This window comes from Bufo bufo, chromosome 1 (assembly GCF_905171765.1).
Source record: "Bufo bufo chromosome 1, aBufBuf1.1, whole genome shotgun sequence".
NCBI lineage: Eukaryota > Metazoa > Chordata > Amphibia > Anura > Bufonidae > Bufo > Bufo bufo.
The window spans coordinates 532922049-532940620 of record NC_053389.1 but is presented as its reverse complement, the minus strand read 5'-3'; the positions used below and the strand labels follow the sequence as shown (position 1 = coordinate 532940620).

General features: G+C 41.1%; 1 protein-coding gene across 1 annotated transcript in view; it reads left to right on the top strand.

Annotated features, from left to right (window-relative positions):
* PANX2 (pannexin 2) overlaps positions 1-5246 on the top strand; it is a 40225-nt gene extending 34979 nt beyond the window's left edge. Inside the window, exons 2-3 of the mRNA XM_040415736.1 lie at positions 1370-2821; positions 4876-5246. Of these exons, the coding sequence (XP_040271670.1) occupies positions 1370-2821; positions 4876-5246 (1823 nt within the window). The remainder of the gene's footprint in view (positions 1-1369; positions 2822-4875) is intronic.
* The last annotated feature ends 13326 nt before the right edge of the window (positions 5247-18572 follow it).

The window sequence follows — 18572 nt, the reverse complement described above, 5'->3', positions numbered from 1 at the left end:
ATATTAAATGCTTTAATACATTGCAAAAATACTGTTCATGTGTGAACTAGTCATCCAGATTTTAGTAGTGTATTATAATAACACAAAAGTAACCAGCTAGATTGCGGTCAGGGTCCTCTCTCCTTCTGTACTAGTTTGTAACTTGTCTTGTTTAGGCTTATGGTACTTGTTATTTTATTATGTATGTATTCCACTTATCATATGTACAGTGCCATGGAATGAATTGTGCTTTACTAATAAATAATAATAATAATAGCTACAGTATTTCTAGTATGATGACAAGCATTAGATAATTTTATACTATTCATATTTCAGTGATATAAGAAACCTTAAAAGTGTCAAGCTTGAAGGCGTTCTCTCACGTCAGCGAATGGCATTTATCATGTAGACAAAGTTAATACAAGCCACTTACTAATGTACTGTGATTGTCCATTTTATACATTGCTCGTTTCCATGGCTATGACCACCCTGCAATCCATCAGCAGTGGTCGTGCTTGCACACTATAGGAAAAAGCGCCAACCTATGCACATCGGCACTTTTTCCTTCAAGCATGGCCACCGCTGCTGGATTGCAGGGTGGTCATAACTCCTGGAAATGAGCAGTGTATAATGTGATGGAAAAATTAATCCAGCCAGCAAAGGAGGCAATATGGACAATCACAATACATTAGTAAGTGTCTTGTATTCACTTTGTCTACATGATAAATGCCACTTGCTGAAGCGAGACAACCCCTTTAAAAGGTTATTTCCATCTATTGATTTATAGGATATATAGCCGCCTTACATTTCGTGGCATTAGAGGCAGAGCTTGTTAAAAGCTCATTTGCATCCATTCCCAGAAAGGCATTCTGTCCCCAAGGAGAGATAGTACCCCCAAATCCTGACTTAGACCTCTTACCCAATTAAGCCAGTACTCTCTGCTCTGCACTGATGAGGGGCAATCACCCTGAAACAGTTGTCTGCAGATGAGGTGCTGGCTTATTTAATACCCAAGTCATGTCTCAGGGCCTATTTAAAGAGTCAAACATTGACTTCTAGGATAGCTGCCTTACATCTGTTGGCATTAGAGGCAGAGCTTGTTAAGAGCTCATTTGCATCCTTTTCTTTCCAGAATTCCAGAGGAGCATGTATGGCCTATTAGTCTTCTCACACCGATTAAGGCTCTCTCCCCGAGGAGAGATAGTACCCTCCATCTACTCTTTAATGCTAGACACCTTTAATTCCTAGAAAAGCGCTTTCATGCTTCAGTTCATGGTCACCTATACATACTATTCACATAGAGTATCGCATTCTATCAATGTACATGTATTTATTTTTCAGAGGTTCTTTTGGTAATTACAACAGTGACTCTTTTTTCTGTGTTATACAGAGGAACCTATATATTGCTATACACCTCACAACTTCACCCGTGACCAAGCATTATATGCCAGGGGATATTGCTGGACAGAACTTAAAGATGCACTTCCAGGTGTGAATGCCAGCCAATGGCCTTCATTGTTTGAACACAAGTTCCTGCCATATGCTCTTCTGGCCTTTGCTGGAATCATGTATATTCCTGCCCTAGGATGGGAGTTCCTTGCCTCTACAAGATTGACTTCAGAATTGAACTTTCTACTTCAAGAAATTGACAATTGCTACCACCGAGCGGCAGAAGGAAGAGCACCTAAAATTGAAAAACAAATTCAATCAAAGGGTCCAGGTATTACAGAAAGAGAGAAGCGTGAGATTATAGAAAATGCAGAGAAGGAGAAAAGCCCTGAACAAAACCTATTTGAAAAATATCTAGAAAGACGAGGTCGAAGTAACTTTTTAGCTAAGCTTTACCTAGCAAGACATTTGCTCATTATATTTTTAAGCATCATGCCACTTACTTACTTAAGTATTTATTATGCTACTCAGAAGCAGAATGAGTTTACATGTGTACTAGGAGAGCCCCATCTAAAAACCAGTAACTCAAAATTGCATACAAGGGTAAACTGCAAGTTGCCATCTGTTCAGCTTCAAAGAATTATTTCTGCAGTGGATATTTTTCTTCTTAGTTTGATGAACTTAATAATCCTTATAAATTTAATACACCTCTTCATTGTAAGAAAGTCCAATTTTATTTTTGACAAATTAAATAAAGTTGGCATAAAGACTAAGAAGCAATGGCAAAAATCCCAATTTTGTGATATAAATATTCTAGCCTTGTTTTGTAATGAAAACCGTGACCATATAAAATCTTTAAATCGCCTTGATTTCATAACCAATGAAAGTGATCTTATGTATGACAATGTGGTTCGCCAACTACTTGCAGCATTAGCTCAGTCTAATTATGACACTACACCAACAATGCGAGATTCTGGGATGCAAACTGTAGACCCCAGTCTGGACCCAGCAGATATTGATGTCAATGAACAGCTTGTTATAAAGCGACCTAGAAAGAAAATGAAGTGGATCCCAAGTAGCAACCCTTTACCCCAACCCTTCAAGGAACAATTAGCCATAATGAAGGTTGAAAATAGTAAGCCGGAAAAGCCAAAGCCAATGCGGAGGAAAACTACTACAGATACCTTAATTGCTCCACTTATAGAAGCTTCTTCCAAATCTTCTCCCCAGCCTTCATGTCAAAAGAGTGATACCAGCACCATGTCAAGCATCTTCAGTGAAAAGAAACATTCTCGCCAATTCTCCTTAGATGTTCAACCATATGTTCTTAGCAATAAAAAGGCCAAACCAGAGACACGGGAAATGGCTCCTATTGCGACATCTGAAAGCCAAGATTACATTTTCTTAAGCCAAAATGAAGGTGTGATGGCACCGGTGTCAGCCTCTATCAAAGGTAAGACTTATATAGTCATATATATTGATTGCTTGCGGAATACGTCCAGTAAATTAATTTTCACTAACTACATACACCATTAAACACTGCTATAGGGGTTGATTTGACATTTCTGGGGCTGCAAGCAAAATTATATCTGTTCAGCTTCACCCTATCAGCCCGATAAGCCCCACTCTCATCATCGCAGTGCAGCCTTGGCACTTATGCTGCTGTTCTAAAGCTGGAAAGGCCCTCCTCGCTCTGGGCTCCTGTGCAGATGAACTTACCCCACAGGTGATATGTCCGTCCCAGGTTTAGTTGTTTGTTTTCAGCCAGCAGGGCGCCCCTTGTTTTTCGAGGCCATGGGTATTTGTTTGGTGTGCATGGTGGTAAAACCCTCAGAATACTTACTGCACATTTATAACTACAACAAAAGTAACCCTAGTGGCATTAATAATACTCAATATACTATGTAAATCTAACATGTAAGATAGTGGCATTGCTACAGATGTTATATTAGTTTCATGTATTGGCACCAGGCTTCACACCATATATGCTATACTGCAGTGCAAAATACCAATGACAACACAAGTATATTATAATGATAAAAACTATTCATGTACATCTTGTGTCTTGGCTCCTCTTAGACTGTGCCTGTAGTCTGACTGCCAGTATCATGGTAAACAAGAAGATACACAAGGTATTTTGAAGGCTACACTCATAACTATTTTAATATCTTTTTAAAGAAAAAGCAATATCCAAGAGGTCAATCTCTAGTCAATACAGTATATACACAATGCACGGGAATCACTAGTTACATTTTAACTCTTCATTTTATATAAATATCTTGCATATTTGTGCAAGATATTAAAATGCAACAAGTGATTCCTATAATTTAAATGACTTGCCTACTGATTTTAAATCATGTTACTAAATTTCAGAAGAAATAATTCCTATATAACATAATTATTCTTTTGCTAAAGTTACTTATCTAGTGGGGGGAAAAAAATTATTCACAGTGCTCTCTTGGATCCTTATTTACAGAACACTTATGTAGGCTTTCCCTCCAAAGCTCATCTGCTAATGTCTGGTGGCCGTAAGTCCACCATTTCCCAGTCCCCTCTGCATTTATCTACAATGACCACCTCAGACTACTCTCTGCACACTGTGTTTCAGTCATTTGAGGCATTCCCCAACCTGCTCTTGAATTGGCCACCACTGCTCCCTATCTGACACAGAATGTTCTCCAGGCTGTCTTCTTTCTTTTAAAGGCTTCTCCCATGTCCTCTATTTCTCATACAAACTACTCCCCGTGCCTCTTTTTCTCACACAAAATGCTCCCCAGGCTTTCTCTTCATCGCACTGACTATTTCTCATGCCTGCCTCTTTTTCACACATGGATGGCATTTCAATTTTTTTCTCACAAAGATCACTCTCCATTCCCTCTGTTTATTAAACACACGGCTCCCTATGCCCCCCTCTTATATATACTGCCACTCTTTCTCACATAGACAACTCCTAATTTCTCCTCTTTTCCAGACTGTCTGCTCCCTATGCCCCCTCTTTCTTAAAATGGACGACTCCCTAAGCCTTCCTCTCCAAATGCTACCTCTTTTTCACATATGCCGCCTCTTTATCACACATTTTACTCCCAATGCCCCCTCATCTCCACATTCCTCAAAGGCTACCCCAATGCCTTTTTTTTTTTCTTGCGCCCACTACTCCCTATGCCTCTTTCTCACACACACTGCTTCCAGTAACCACCTCTTTCACATACACTGCTTTCCATGTCAACCCTCTCTCACATTGACTGCTCCCCATGCTCCTCTCTCTCTTATGCAGACTGGTCTCCTTGGTTTGTGTCGAAGTGCCTTGAATGTTGAATGAAATGACACAGAACAATTTATTTATTCAGTAGATAGTAAACTGTATGTTGTCTGTGACTTCCTCATTGGGCTTTGAACACGTGTACCACAGGAACTTATCGGAACAGAAGAGATATTTTCTAATTGTTGTTGAAACCATTGCGAGCATTCTGACATTCTAAAATATGTGTATTTCTTCCTTTTCAACAGATGCATCGAAGGCTACTAAAATTATTGAGAAAGAAAACCAGCCATTATCTGAAAGCTGTACAGATGTTTCAGTATCTGGGACATTTCTTACTTGTGGCGGTCACATGGTGAGCACCGCAGTTTCCGTATCAAGTGTTACCCTCAGTCAGTTGAAACCTGAGCCAATGAGCGTATTTAACCGTAACCCAACTCATCCTTTGCTCCATGTAAGCACTTTATATGAGGATAGCGAGGACCAGGTTACTACTTTGATAAACAAGGACCACTCCTCTCCTGACTCAGCAGATATCATTTCAGTCATACCACCAAAGCAAGTCTTGTTAGCCCCTTATGAAGAGCCAAGGGCCATAATAAGTTCGGTGGACTATTAGATTTGACAGGTTGCATTACACCACCATGCAAACTCACTGCATGAGCATGGAAAATACAAATGAGCTATCTTCTAAATATGCAACCAGCAACTTTCATACACATCTTAGTCACCACTGTTGGGGATCTAAACATTCTTCCATGTAGTCAGCAGTATAAAGCAAGCACAATTTAATTATATTAGATAATGCAGCATGACACTCAGGCAGTATAAAAACAGTGAGCTAAATTCAAACTGGGCAGGATATATGCCCAAAATGGACAAAACGTGTGCTACTTGGTTGGGTTTACTTTACAAAAAAGGGGAACATGTAAAGGTATTTTACTGTGATTCACACGTCAAAATTGTATTTATTAAGGGACCTTTGAAGTGTAATAACCATTGCTATTAGACTGGGAAGCCAATTTCTTACAGTACTTTCTACGATATGAATATGAAGAGACATTGTTGGAATTAAATGAAATAGCAATATATATTTTACAATAAATATAAGTACAAAAGTGAGGGGAAGATATTTTCGTTCATTTTTTATATATATTCTACAAATATCGAGAGTTCCAGGTGATCAATATTATACTATAAAATAATATTGTTATTACAATTCAGTGTGAAATTTTCTAACCTGTACTGATGCCAAGCAAAACTGCCAACACAAGTACTTGCGGATAAAATTCCAAAAATAGAAAAAAATTAGAGTTCGTGCCAAATTAGAGTAGGTCCCACTCAAAAGAGGCAACCTTGATGTGGATCAAAATCTATACAAATGGCCTTGTGTACATTAAGTGGACTATGGTGTTGTATGATAGTAATTAGGCTGAAAATCAATGTAAGTTGTGCTGAGGAGCAACCGATCAATGCAGAGCTTGTAGATGTGAGATCCATGTTTTTTCTCTTTTTGGAATTTTAACAGTACCTGCTGATCCCATTCATAGAGAGCCAATATCCATTTCCTAAATCTTTCATCAAATCACTTTTGTTGGGGAATTCTATAACCTGAGTACAATTACAGCGATATTACTGATCTGTATAATGAAACGGATTATTCTCTTATTAGAGTGGGGGACTTTTTTGTTGCGTAGTTCGATGTATAATATTCACACAACTATAGTATAACTTTTACATACTCAAAAATGTAATGGTAAATTGTAATTTTCATTCAGAAGTGACAGTTCATCATTTTAAAATGACTTAGTGAACGCGGTTGACTGCCCACAAAATCAGAGATAGAGGTCTAGGAAGCTGACTGGCAGCGTTCTCATACTATATAGATGACTAGCTATCCCTGTGATACATAACCAGAGATGTAGCTATAGAGGATGTAGAGGTAGCAGCCGTACTAGATCCCTGGTGTCTGACGGGGCCGAAGGCCTCTGTGCCACATAAGAAGACACCAGTATTATAAGCCAGACATGGAGGGGGCATTGTAACCCAGAAGCTTCCAATTACTCCTCTTTACATAATATATGTGTAGGGAACATTGTGGACAAACGCTAATAGGATTTGCAAAATTAATGAATTAAAAGCTGTTCTGAGATTTTATCCCGAGTCACTACTTTGTTAAATAAAGAAACTTACCATTTGGTCTACTCCACACCTATTCTTCTGCAACAGTGTCAGCTAATGTAATATTTAGAAGTGTCTCTTGTCAAATGTCAGGACGTGCAAGTGCCTGACAATGGCAGAGCTTCCTGATGAAAGTTGCTGTCAGCAAATAGTAGATGCTCTTTATAAAGGGTTTTTCCAAGACTTTTATACTGATAAGCTATCTTTTGGATAGGTCATCAGTATCTGATCGGTGTAGGTCCGACACTTGGGACCCCCGTCAATTAGCTGTTTGAGAAGGCACCAGTGCTCTCAGTAGCACAGCGGCCTTCTCAATGCTTAGCCTAAGTCATGTGACGTCATCTTCATTGGTCACATGGCCTATGCGCAGCTCAGCCCCATCGAAGTGAATGGGGTTTAGAGCGATACCAAGCACAGCCGCTGTACAATGTACAGCACGGTGCTTGGTGAGTAGTGTTGAGCGCGAATATTTGAATAACGAATTTTAATCGCGAATATCGGCACTTCGAGAATTCGCTAATATTTAGAATATAGTGCTATATATTCGTTATATTGAATATTCATCATTTTTTCCATCTGAACACATGATTCCTCCCTGCTTCTTGCTTGTGGGCCAATGACGTCATTCAATATAGGGCTATATATTTGTTTTTTAGAATATTCGTAATTTTTTTTCCATCTGAAGTCATGATTCCTCCCTGCTTAAGTTGCTTGTGGGCCAATGACTCAGATGGAAAAAATGACGAATATTCTTAAAAACGAATATATAGCACTATATTCTATAGTGCTATATATTCGTTTTTGACCCACGCCTGTATTAAGCGAGTAATATTCGCATATTACGTGATCATTACCAAGCCGATTTTCGCATAAAAAAAAAGAATGTAGAATATAACGAATATACGAATTCGCGAATATATGACGAATATTCTACAAAATATTTGCGAAATATCACAAATTCGAATATGACCCCTGCCGCTCATCACTATTGGTGAACTGAGAGAAGGTTAGCAGCAGTGCCTTGACAAACAACTGATCGGCGGGGGTCCCTGGTGCTGCATATTGTTGCAGATACTGATGACCTACCCTGAGTATATCATCAGTATAAAAGTCTCAGAAAAAAAAACTTTAAAGTACTGTGCTAGTGACTGCCAGGGGTCCACAGAGGATGCTGCAAGAGGCAAGAGTAATCATATATACACTACTCACAAAAAAATAGGGATATTTGGCTTTCAGGTGAAATTTATGGAAAACATAAAAAGTTCACGCTACAATGATATTATATCATGACAGTAGGGCATTTAAAGGAGTTGTCCGGGTTCAGAGCTGAACCCGGACATACCCTTATTTTCACCCAGGCAGCCTCCCAGAGGCTAGCATCGGAGCATCTCATGCTCCGATCTGCTCCCTTGCCCTGCGCTAAATCGCGCAGGGCACGGGCTCCTTTGTTTATCATAACACACTGCCACGCGGAAGCTTCCGCCCGGCAGTGTGTTCGGTGACGTCACCGGCTTTGATGGGCGGGCTTTCGCGCTGCCCTAGCCGTTTTACTTAAGGCCGCCAATCAGTGCATGTGACATCACCGGGCTTCCTGGCAGCCCCATGGAGAGCCCGGTATGTCACTGGAACTCCTAAAAATGCCTTTGCCCTGCAAGATATAGCGCAGGGCAAAGGAGAGCATCGGAGCATGAACTGCTCAGATGCTCAAGTCAGGGGGGCTGCCGGAGTGAAAATGGGGATATGTCCGGGTTCAGCTCTGAACCCAGACAACCCCTTTAAGTAGAAGCATGCAATGGTGATTTCCTCATCTCAAACAATTTATTGAAGCAAAAGCCAACAGTCTCAATAACTTGTCATGTGGTCTTGAGCATCAATTACAGCTTCACAACGACATCTCATGCTGTTCACAAGTCGACCTATTGTCTGCTGAGGCATGGCATCCCACTCTTCTTGAAGGGCGGCCCTCAGGTCATTGAGGTTCTGGGGTACAGAGTTACAAGCCTCTACATGGTGACTCAACTGATTCCATTTTAAATGGGATTCAGGTCAGGAGAAACTGCAGTCCACTCCATTTGAGGTACCCCAGTCACCAGCAGCTGTTCCCTAATGATGCAACCTCAATGAGCTGGCACATTGTCGTCAATGAAGATGAAATTAGGCCTGTGTTGTTTGTGCAGAGGCACAATGACTGGATGAATGATGTTACTCAAGTAGTATGGGCTTGTCACTGTACCATTCACAAAGTGTAGAGCAGTTCTGTATTCACTAGACACACCTACCCACACTATAACACCACCACCACCAAAGGCTCTTCTGGTGACAACAGTGGCTGATGCATAGCACTCCCCTTGACATCTCCAATTATTTCTGCTTAGCGAGAATCAACTTTCATCAGTGAACAGCACTGAAGCCCACTGATCCATTGTCCAGTGTAGATGCTCCCTGGCCCATGCAAGACAATGATGCCTCTCCTGTCTGAGAACATCCTGCCTGAAGCCTCGCAATGGCGAGGTACTGTTGATCAATTGTTAGGTGTCGTCTTGGTCTCATGATGTCAAAATGTGAACCTCATGATGATGAGGACTGTTTAAATACCAATTCTAATTGAACCAGGAAATTTATTGGGCGATTCAGGGATCACAAAGCACAAGAGGGGTAGTGTTAGTAATGAATTAATAAAACGTAACTTTTATTTTATTAACAGACCTGACAGGGCAATTTAGGGAAAGTATCAACTCAGTATATATTTCCCTCCCCCCCTCCCCATATCGGCATTGCCCCAACTAGCACACTATTCAAGTGTTTATCGATCTATGGACATACCGGTAAGACTATTCCATTATTTAAGTATTTTGCCTACTTTTTTGATATGACTAGAATAAAAGTTACGTTTTATTTATTCATTGCTAACACTACCCCTCTTTTGGTGCTTTGTGGAAATATTCTAGGGAGTGTATGACAAGTATACTACTAGCTACTCGGACATTTTTTCCACACTACTTTGAGATTGATTCGTGGCTCTAACACCTGTTTTGAATTTTGCTGTTAAGCTCCTTGTTAGATAACAGCAAGTTGTTTGCAAAAGTACTGAAGCACTGAACAGTTCGACATGTGCATTTCAAAGTTGAGAGAAGGTGACATTAAGTTCACCTGTAAAGGTTTTAGTGGATTTTAGCTTCATCCGGAAATTTTACCCACAAGCCAAATATCCCTAACTTTTTGCATGTGTATATACAATACATCTAGATAAGTGAGCCTGTGTATCTGCATGGGTAAATAAAGACAAGTGGGTGTCTAGATGACTGAGCATCTGGCTATATTCAGTATGTGAGTAATTAATGGCACTAATATTTGTGGTGCAGCAATTTGTGCCCTGTAGAGATCTGTTGGCTGTTCCCTGTATGGCTCTGCTAAATGTGCACTGGATAGCTCTATTACTAAAAGGATTGTCCCATTGCAACAACTTAAATTCTATCCACAGGAGAGGAAATAAGTGCCTGATCAGCGGGGTCCAACTGCTGGGGCTTCTGCCTGTCATAAGAACGTTGGTTGCGTTAACCCATTTCAATGTAGCAGCAGACACACACATGTTATGGAGCAGGAGAAGCGGAGCAGATTGATTATAGATTTTTGTGAGAGAAGATTCAGTAAGGTTCAGTGCTTTTTATAACTGAAGACCTCCCCCTGTGAACAGCTCACAGTACAGGAGAGGGGTTATCAGTGACTGACAGCTATCTATGTATACACACTTACACAGAGAATGTTATCAATCACTGATAACACCTCCCCATGTACAACTATCAGTGACTGACAGCTATCTATGTATACACACTTACACAGTGAATGCTATCAATCACTGATGACACCTCCCACATGTACAACTATCAGTGACTGACAGCTATCTATGTATACACACTTACACAGAGAATGCTATCAATCACTGATGACACCTCCCATGTGTACAACTATCAGTGACTGACAGCTATCTACAGTGGATATAAAAAGTCTACACACCCCGGTAAAATATATATATCCAGCACCCTGCCATCCATTCCACATGCCTCACAGATAATTTGACAGCTGAGGAAGGTCCGTTGGGACCGAAACGTTCAGTCAATTTTTGCTTTCTGAGTGTGATGTAACATTTGGGCAACTGGAATATAAAACCCTTGTATCAATAAACTTTTTCTGAAAATGCAAAGCTAAACAATCTTAGTGCCTCAATTCTCATTATATTTATAGCTATCTATATATACACACTTACACAAAGAGAGAACTGTTCACAGGGGTGGCCTTCAGTTACAAAAAGCAACGAGAAAGCAAAGATAGAAATTACAAGTTTTACTGAATGTTTTCCCACACAATTATATATCAAGCTACTCAGCTGCTTCTGCTCTGTAACATGCTGCCTGCAGATTGCACTGCATTTAATTATGGCAGGTTATCTTGTTGTCTTGTTTGGCCCTGTTATGTCTGCTCTGTATGGTTCTTTCATTGACATACTCTGTGACTGTATGTTATTTGGACATTCTATAGCCTTATGTTCATATTTCTATATTTCTGTTGTTTGACCACTGTGGTAAATTTAGTTGTGCCATACTCCTTCTATTTTCAGATGATGGATTGAGCAGTGCTCCGTGAGATGTTCAGAGTTTGGGATATTTTTTTATAACCTAACCCTGCTATTCACTTCTCCACAACTTTATCCCTGACCTGTCTGGCATGTACCTTGGTTTTCATGATGCTGTTTGATCACTAATGTTCTGTAACAAACCTCTGAGGCCTTTACAGAACATCTGTAGTTAGGCCTCATGCACACGACCGTTGTTGTGCTCCGCGTCCGTTGTTCCGTGATTTTCTGCGGACCTATTGACTTTCAATGGGTCAGTTGAAAACTCAGCTAATGCACCGTTTGTCATCCGCGTCCGTGATCCGTGGTTCCAGTCCGTCAAAAAAATATAACCTGTCCTATTTTTTTCACAGAAAACGGTTCGCGGACCCATTCAAGTCAATGGGACCGTGAAAAAAGGCGGAGGCACACAAGATTGTCATCCGCGTCCGTTTTTTTCCTATCATTTGCATGGCAAACTTGACTTAGAATTTTTTTTTACTTTCCTTCATGTCTGCTGATCCTCCAAAAATAAAGGAAGACACACGGAAACAAAAACGGAAACGGATCACGGAACAACGGAACCCCATTTTGCGGAACGGAACACAACAACGGTCGTGTGCATGAGGCCTTATACTGAGAATAAATTACACATAGGTGGGCTCTATCTATTAATTAGGTGACTTCTGAAGGCAATTGGTCACAGATAGGGGTATCAGAGTGCAGGTAGCTGAATAAAAATGCACACCACACCTTCCAGATTTTTATTTATTAAAAATTTTACAAACCATATATAATTTTCTTTTCACTTAACAGATACTTGCTACTTTGTGTTGGTCTACTACATAAAATCCCTATATACATTTAAGTTTATGGGAGTAACTTTAAACTTTGAAAGGGTATGAATACTTTTTCAAGTCACTGTATATTTAATTTGAAAACATAAATCTTTATAAGCAGACAAATGTGTGAAGGACTTAGGTTAATGCTTTGTTGGGTTATAGGTGCTGAAACTGTTGTTTGTACTTTTTATTTTACATATATAAATATAGATACATTTATATTTTCCATTATATATATATACTTAATAATAGTAATATTACCGAAGAAAACATTATTTTTATATATTTTTTCAGTGGTTTAGTGATGAACACAATCAACACTTGCAACTCAATGAACAGGGTGCAGAGTCTTGCAAGCACAGTAGAAGAAAGCATATTTTTATTGCAGTGCTACTCAAACTGTAAAGTGGCTTTCACTGGTGAGGGGCTGCTATGTAGTCAATTTTGAGGGAAGTGATTACTATATGTGTTGAACAAGCCTTTTTATGGCTGACGCAAACTTCAGTTTAGCAACATAACTGACTAATTTTGTGCTTTTTTTAAACAAATTTAAAGGATAACTGTCACATTTAGACCCTAATTTCAAGTTTCATATATGTAGTTACTAATAACATGATATTCCAGAATCAGTTACTATTAGACTGATTTACCCCATATTTTATAAGATTCAGCCCTTAGCAACCAGTCTGCATAAAACTGCAATTTCACTATTCAGTTAAGATGGCCGCCACTGCCCTCACCCTGAACCTAATCCCGCCTGCCCTCACTAGCCAGTAACAATAGCCCCCCAAAAGTGTCAGTAACCAGAGCACTCCCCCATAAAGGGTTAATCTCCTGCAGCACAAAGGGGTCCTCTTACCACATGTTGCTTTCATTTATACACTAAGCAGATGGCAGATCTCCCTTCCCTGTTGTGCGCTGCTCCAACTCTGCATTCTCCAGCTCTGCTGAGTGATGGAGCGTCTGCCAAGCGCAGGGACAGGGAGAAGTGCACACAGCCCAGGCACTGTTATCAGCTGCTGGGGAGGACCTGGCTTTAATCATTTACTTACAGTCCCTGGATGTCAGTAATGTGACCTTGCACGCTGCATGCTCCGTCTATCAACAGATAGACGGACCATGCCTAGCAACCCTATTTTAAGCACAGGTAAAAGTAGGCAGTACAGGGAACAAAAATGTGGAATTAAGGGGTAATTGAATGCACAGTGAAAAGTTAAAATAGGGCCACCAAGGTGATATTAATCACCACAATCCAATACTCCAAAATATATATATATACGACAGTTATCCTTTAAGACTAATTGTGGTGATTCTAAAAATGTTGCCATTGTGGGGATTCACTCTGGTAGGTAGGACTAGCAGATGCAGTATAGAGGCAAAGTACACAGTTCTCGAATCAAACAGCAGTGTTTATTCACACATTGTTGTATAAGAAAATGCATATAAGGTGTATCACAAAATGCAGGTGGCTTGGTGTTTGTTCATACACGTGGAAAGTCCATAAACAATAAAAGTCTCCTTTTCTCCTGGGTGTTAATTCACACCCTGTTAGCAGTTCAGCCTCATCAAATCCATAGGCGACCTGTTCGCCTTTAAAGGGGCCTGAGTCCTCCAGCCCGGCTCAAACCTCAAATCCAAGCACAGCCCTCAGTTCACAGCACACAGACTCCTGAGCTCCACTGTCAGAGGGAGGTAAATTCACCACACCTGGCAGTGCTAGCTGGTTTTTATGCCTGGCAAAACCCAGCCTGGAACATGGGGAGTAGTCACCCACCCACCACTTTGACTACTCCCAGTAATAGCCGTCCCGGATCAGCTATGACAGCCATGCTAACTCTCAAGGTGTCATTAGCAATAGCTGCTGCTGACACATAAAATAACGGCTCTTACTTCACCGAGGCCAGGAACCTCCGTGACACATACCTTCCATCCACGATGATTCCAGGTACCTTTTTACACCATGGACTACGACAGATGGTGAGGCCAAGGTATCACAATGTTTGAATGGTGTGGCCCTTGTAGAAAAAGATTGAGAAGCTGTGCTCTAGTGCATGTAACATGTCTTAGCACATCATTCGGGCCAGGTGTGCTAGTATTTAATATCACTGAAATTGTGGAACCTAAAACATAACTTTTAATGAATAGAGGATAAAGGATAAAAAGGTCAATCAGATTAAATAATATCATAGAAAACAAAGGACCGAAAGCAAAAAAAGCTAAATTTATATGAACAGGGTAGGGGTAGAGAAGAGAGGGGCCAAGCACAGGGCGAACTGACCTTATCAACGTCCCTAATTACCCCGTACCACGGAATAACACCCTGATGGTGGGTGCAGATCGCTCAGAAACCTACCCCTTACTTACCCTAATAAACCCTATAGTGATAGAATGAAAACATAACCAAAACCAATGCCCCAACACTTTTACCCAAAAAGGTTGATCAGGGGGCCAATGTGAAAGAGATCTATCATGTAATAAACACTGTAAGGTTAATCCAAAGTGGTAGATGACTGTACCTAACATGCACCATCAATGATAGTTAAAACAATGATGCCCAAACAACAGAGAAAAACAAGTCTCATGATAGAGACATGCATTCACCCTGCCATAGATGTAACTGACAGTATAAAACAGTAAATTGGCTCATGATGGAGCCACTCACTCAGACTGCCATGGATGTAACAGTCGGGCTAGTATTTTAACTCAAACAAAAAAAGTCACCATGAGGCTACATTCACACAAACGTATTTTGTTACATTTTGTTTCAGTGTCCATTCCTTTTTTTTTGTGGAAAGGATGCGGACACATTCATTTCAATGGGTCCATCCACAATGCAAAACAGACTTCACATGAACATCATCCATATTTTTTGCAGATCCGTGTTTTGCAGACTGCAAAATACATATGGTCGTATGAATGCACCATAATAGAAAAAAATAAGATTGAAAAAATCCTACTGTTATATGTGACGTTTCTAAGCAGACTTATGTGTCTCCATGGTTACTGACTATAAACAAATGCTGTTAGTCATTTATCTGCCCCCTCTCCTACTGTTGCTAGGTGAGCAAGAAGATATAGTTAGATATGGCTGCAGGTCAGGTCTGTGTTGGACGTGTATACACAAATGATAGATTTTTTTTCTAAATCAAGATTTTTTTACCATGGGTGTTGCTAGGGTCTCAAAATATCCTGGGCCCAAGCCCCAATGCATATGTAGCAATTTCCCAAATTAACCGCCCCCTCCCCATACAAGTCCTAGCACTAAATACATGTTTTCCTTGCTGGATGGACATTACATTCAGCACTACTAAATATACAGGACTATACAGCATTACATACATACTGTATTACATCCAGTGCTTCACAGGTGACGTCCCCTCTGATGTAGACGTTCTCTTTCATCATCTTCTCCATTCGGCCTATGACAACTTCTTTCAGCCACATCTTGTCTTTGCCACACAGATATCTTAGGTTCCTCACTTTTTCATAATCCTTTCCACCCTAGTGTCCCAACAGTGTTATCCTGCTGCTACCCCCAATGCTGTGCCCGCTGTGTTCCCCAGTGCCCCCGAATACTATACTGAAGAAATAAAAGTACCATACAGATAATCCCCAATAGTAATATAAAAGTTCCACCTACAGGAATAATTCTCTCCCAGTGTGCCCTCATTAGGCATAGTGCCCCCTACAGTGCCCCAATAATGGTAATGCTCCTCAAAAGTGTGTTAGTATTAGTGCCCTCCATATTGTTCCAAATAATAATGCCCACTATAGTGCACCAGTAGTAATAAGGCCTCTCTGTAGTGACTTTAGTGTTAATTAGGACCTTGTAGTACCCCTAGTAGTATTAATTTTCCTCTATAGTGCCCCAGTAGTTATAATTTCCCCTATAGTGCTCCCAGTAGCTAAAATGTCCACCTATAATGCCCCCTGTAGTGCCCAGTATTTATAATGCCCCTGATCCCCTATAGTTCCCCACTGGTATGTTCTATCAAAGTGAAAAATAAAACAAAAAATCAAATAGTCACCTCATTCCCGTCCCATGTCGCAGTCTGAGATACAGATGTCCCGGCACAGGCCGTCCCAATGATGTTGTTACGCTGCCTGCTGCATTGATGCATCCTCTATTATGCTTCAGGTCTAGTGGCCTATGAGAGTGATTCACATCAGGGCAGGGAGCTATTGGTTCCCGTGCTCTGCCACAATATTCAACTGTTTCACCATCCTGAGGACCGCTATACAGTTGAATGTTCGGAGGTAACGATGTTCACGACCCTGGGTGTTTTGGCCTTTGCAAAGTTGCTTTATTTTTTATGTCAAAACCATTAAAGCAATAATGAAAACATTGGTTAAAAAAGTGTAGAGACATGTTCATTATTGGTATATGGTTGTGTTAAAGGCCCACTGCCACTGGATGTATTCCATTGTACAGGCATATAGGGGGAGATTTATCCTTCTCCTATGCCACTTTTATGCGAAAAGTTGCAAACCCCTAAATGTAGACACACGTGGTGTTCCTATACTGCCCTCACCACTTTCTGAAAAGGGGGTGTGACGAGGGCAGGGTCATTGGTCTGAAACATTTGCTATCATTTACCCCAGTTTTCTGAGAGAGTTAATATTCTGTCTAGGCAAACTAACTGCCAGATGATGCGCTAAGTTATGACAAGGTATGGGCTTCATTATAAATTAGAAGCATTGATCAAAGACGCAAGGGATATAAAGAATGGAGTAGAAAACGCCACATATCACCCATAGGGTCCCATTGTATAAAATGTATACTGTGCTTTCCTATGCAGTTAAGGCGGTATTACACAGTCCGATGTGACAGACGATTGTCGGGAGGGAAGTGTTTCTTCCCGGCAATGGCCTGCGTGCTAGCTATTACATGTAGTGATCTCCTCCACAGCATGGAGAGGAGCGATCGTTATGCTCATCCCCATGCTCTATAGTGGTTTGCTGATCGCAGATTGTAATTAGACAGCACGATCTGCTGTCGGATCAGAAGAACAGAAAAATAACAGTGATGTTAGCTGAGCCTTAGGCCTCATGCCCACGACCGTTGTTGTGTTCCGTTCCGCAAAATGGGGTTCCGTTGTTCCGTGATCCGTTTTTTGTTTCCGTGTGTCCTCCTTTATTTTTGGAGGACCACCAGACATAAAGGAATGTAAAAAAAAGTCTAAGGCCTCTTTCACACTTGCGTTGTCCGGATCCGTCGTGTACTCCATTTGCCGGAAGTGCCCGCCGGATCCGTAACACCGCAAGTGAACTGAAAGCATTTGAAGATTGATCCGTCTTCAAAATGCGTTCAGTGTTACTATGGCAGCCAGGACGCTATTAAAGTCCTGGTTGCCATAGTAGTAGTGGGGAGCGAGGGAGCAGTATACTTACCGTCCGTGCGGCTCCCGGGGCGCTCCAGAATGACGTCAGAGCGTCCCATGCGCATGGATCACGTGATCCATGCGATCACGTCATCCATGCGTGTGGGGCGCCCTGACGTCACTCTGAAGCGCCCCGGGAGCCGCACAGACGGTAAGTATACTGCTCCCCTGCTCCCCACTACACTTTACCATGGCAAACAGGACTTTAGCGTCCTGGCAGCCATGGTAACCATTCAGAAAAAGCTAAACGCCGGCTTAAGGCCGGATCCGGATTGATGCCTTTCAATGGGCATTAATTCCGGATCCAGCCTTGCGGCAAGTGTTCAGGATTTTTGACCGGAGCAAAAAGCGCAGCATGCTGCGGTATTTTCTCCGGCCAAAAAACGTTCCGGTCCGGAACTGAAGACATCCTGATGCATCCTGAACGGATTTCTCTCCATTCAGAATGCATTAGGATAAAACTGATCAGGATTCTTCCGGCATAGAGCCCCGACGACGGAACTCTATGCCGGAACAGAACAACGCAAGTGTGAAAGAGCCCTTAGACAGGTTTAACATGTAAATGATAGGAATAAAAAGGACGCGAATGACAATCTTGTGTGCCTCCGCATTTTTTAGCGGTCCCATTGACTTGAAAATCAATGGGTCTGCAGAAATTCACAAAAAACTGTGCAACGGACACAGAATAAAACAACGGTGGAGTGCATGAGGCCTTAACTGTATGAAAATGATGGTTCTTTGGAGAAATGGATGAGGATCAGCCGGTAAGGTTATGAGTTGAAAGAAGTGAAAACTGCACTGAGTACAACATTACCTAATAAATAAGGTAATGGTAATAATTCTGAATGTATAGGCAAAGAGTTTCCCACCAATCACATTTATTACCTATTCACAGGAGAGGTGATAAATGTATGATCCTGTGGGGGCCATCC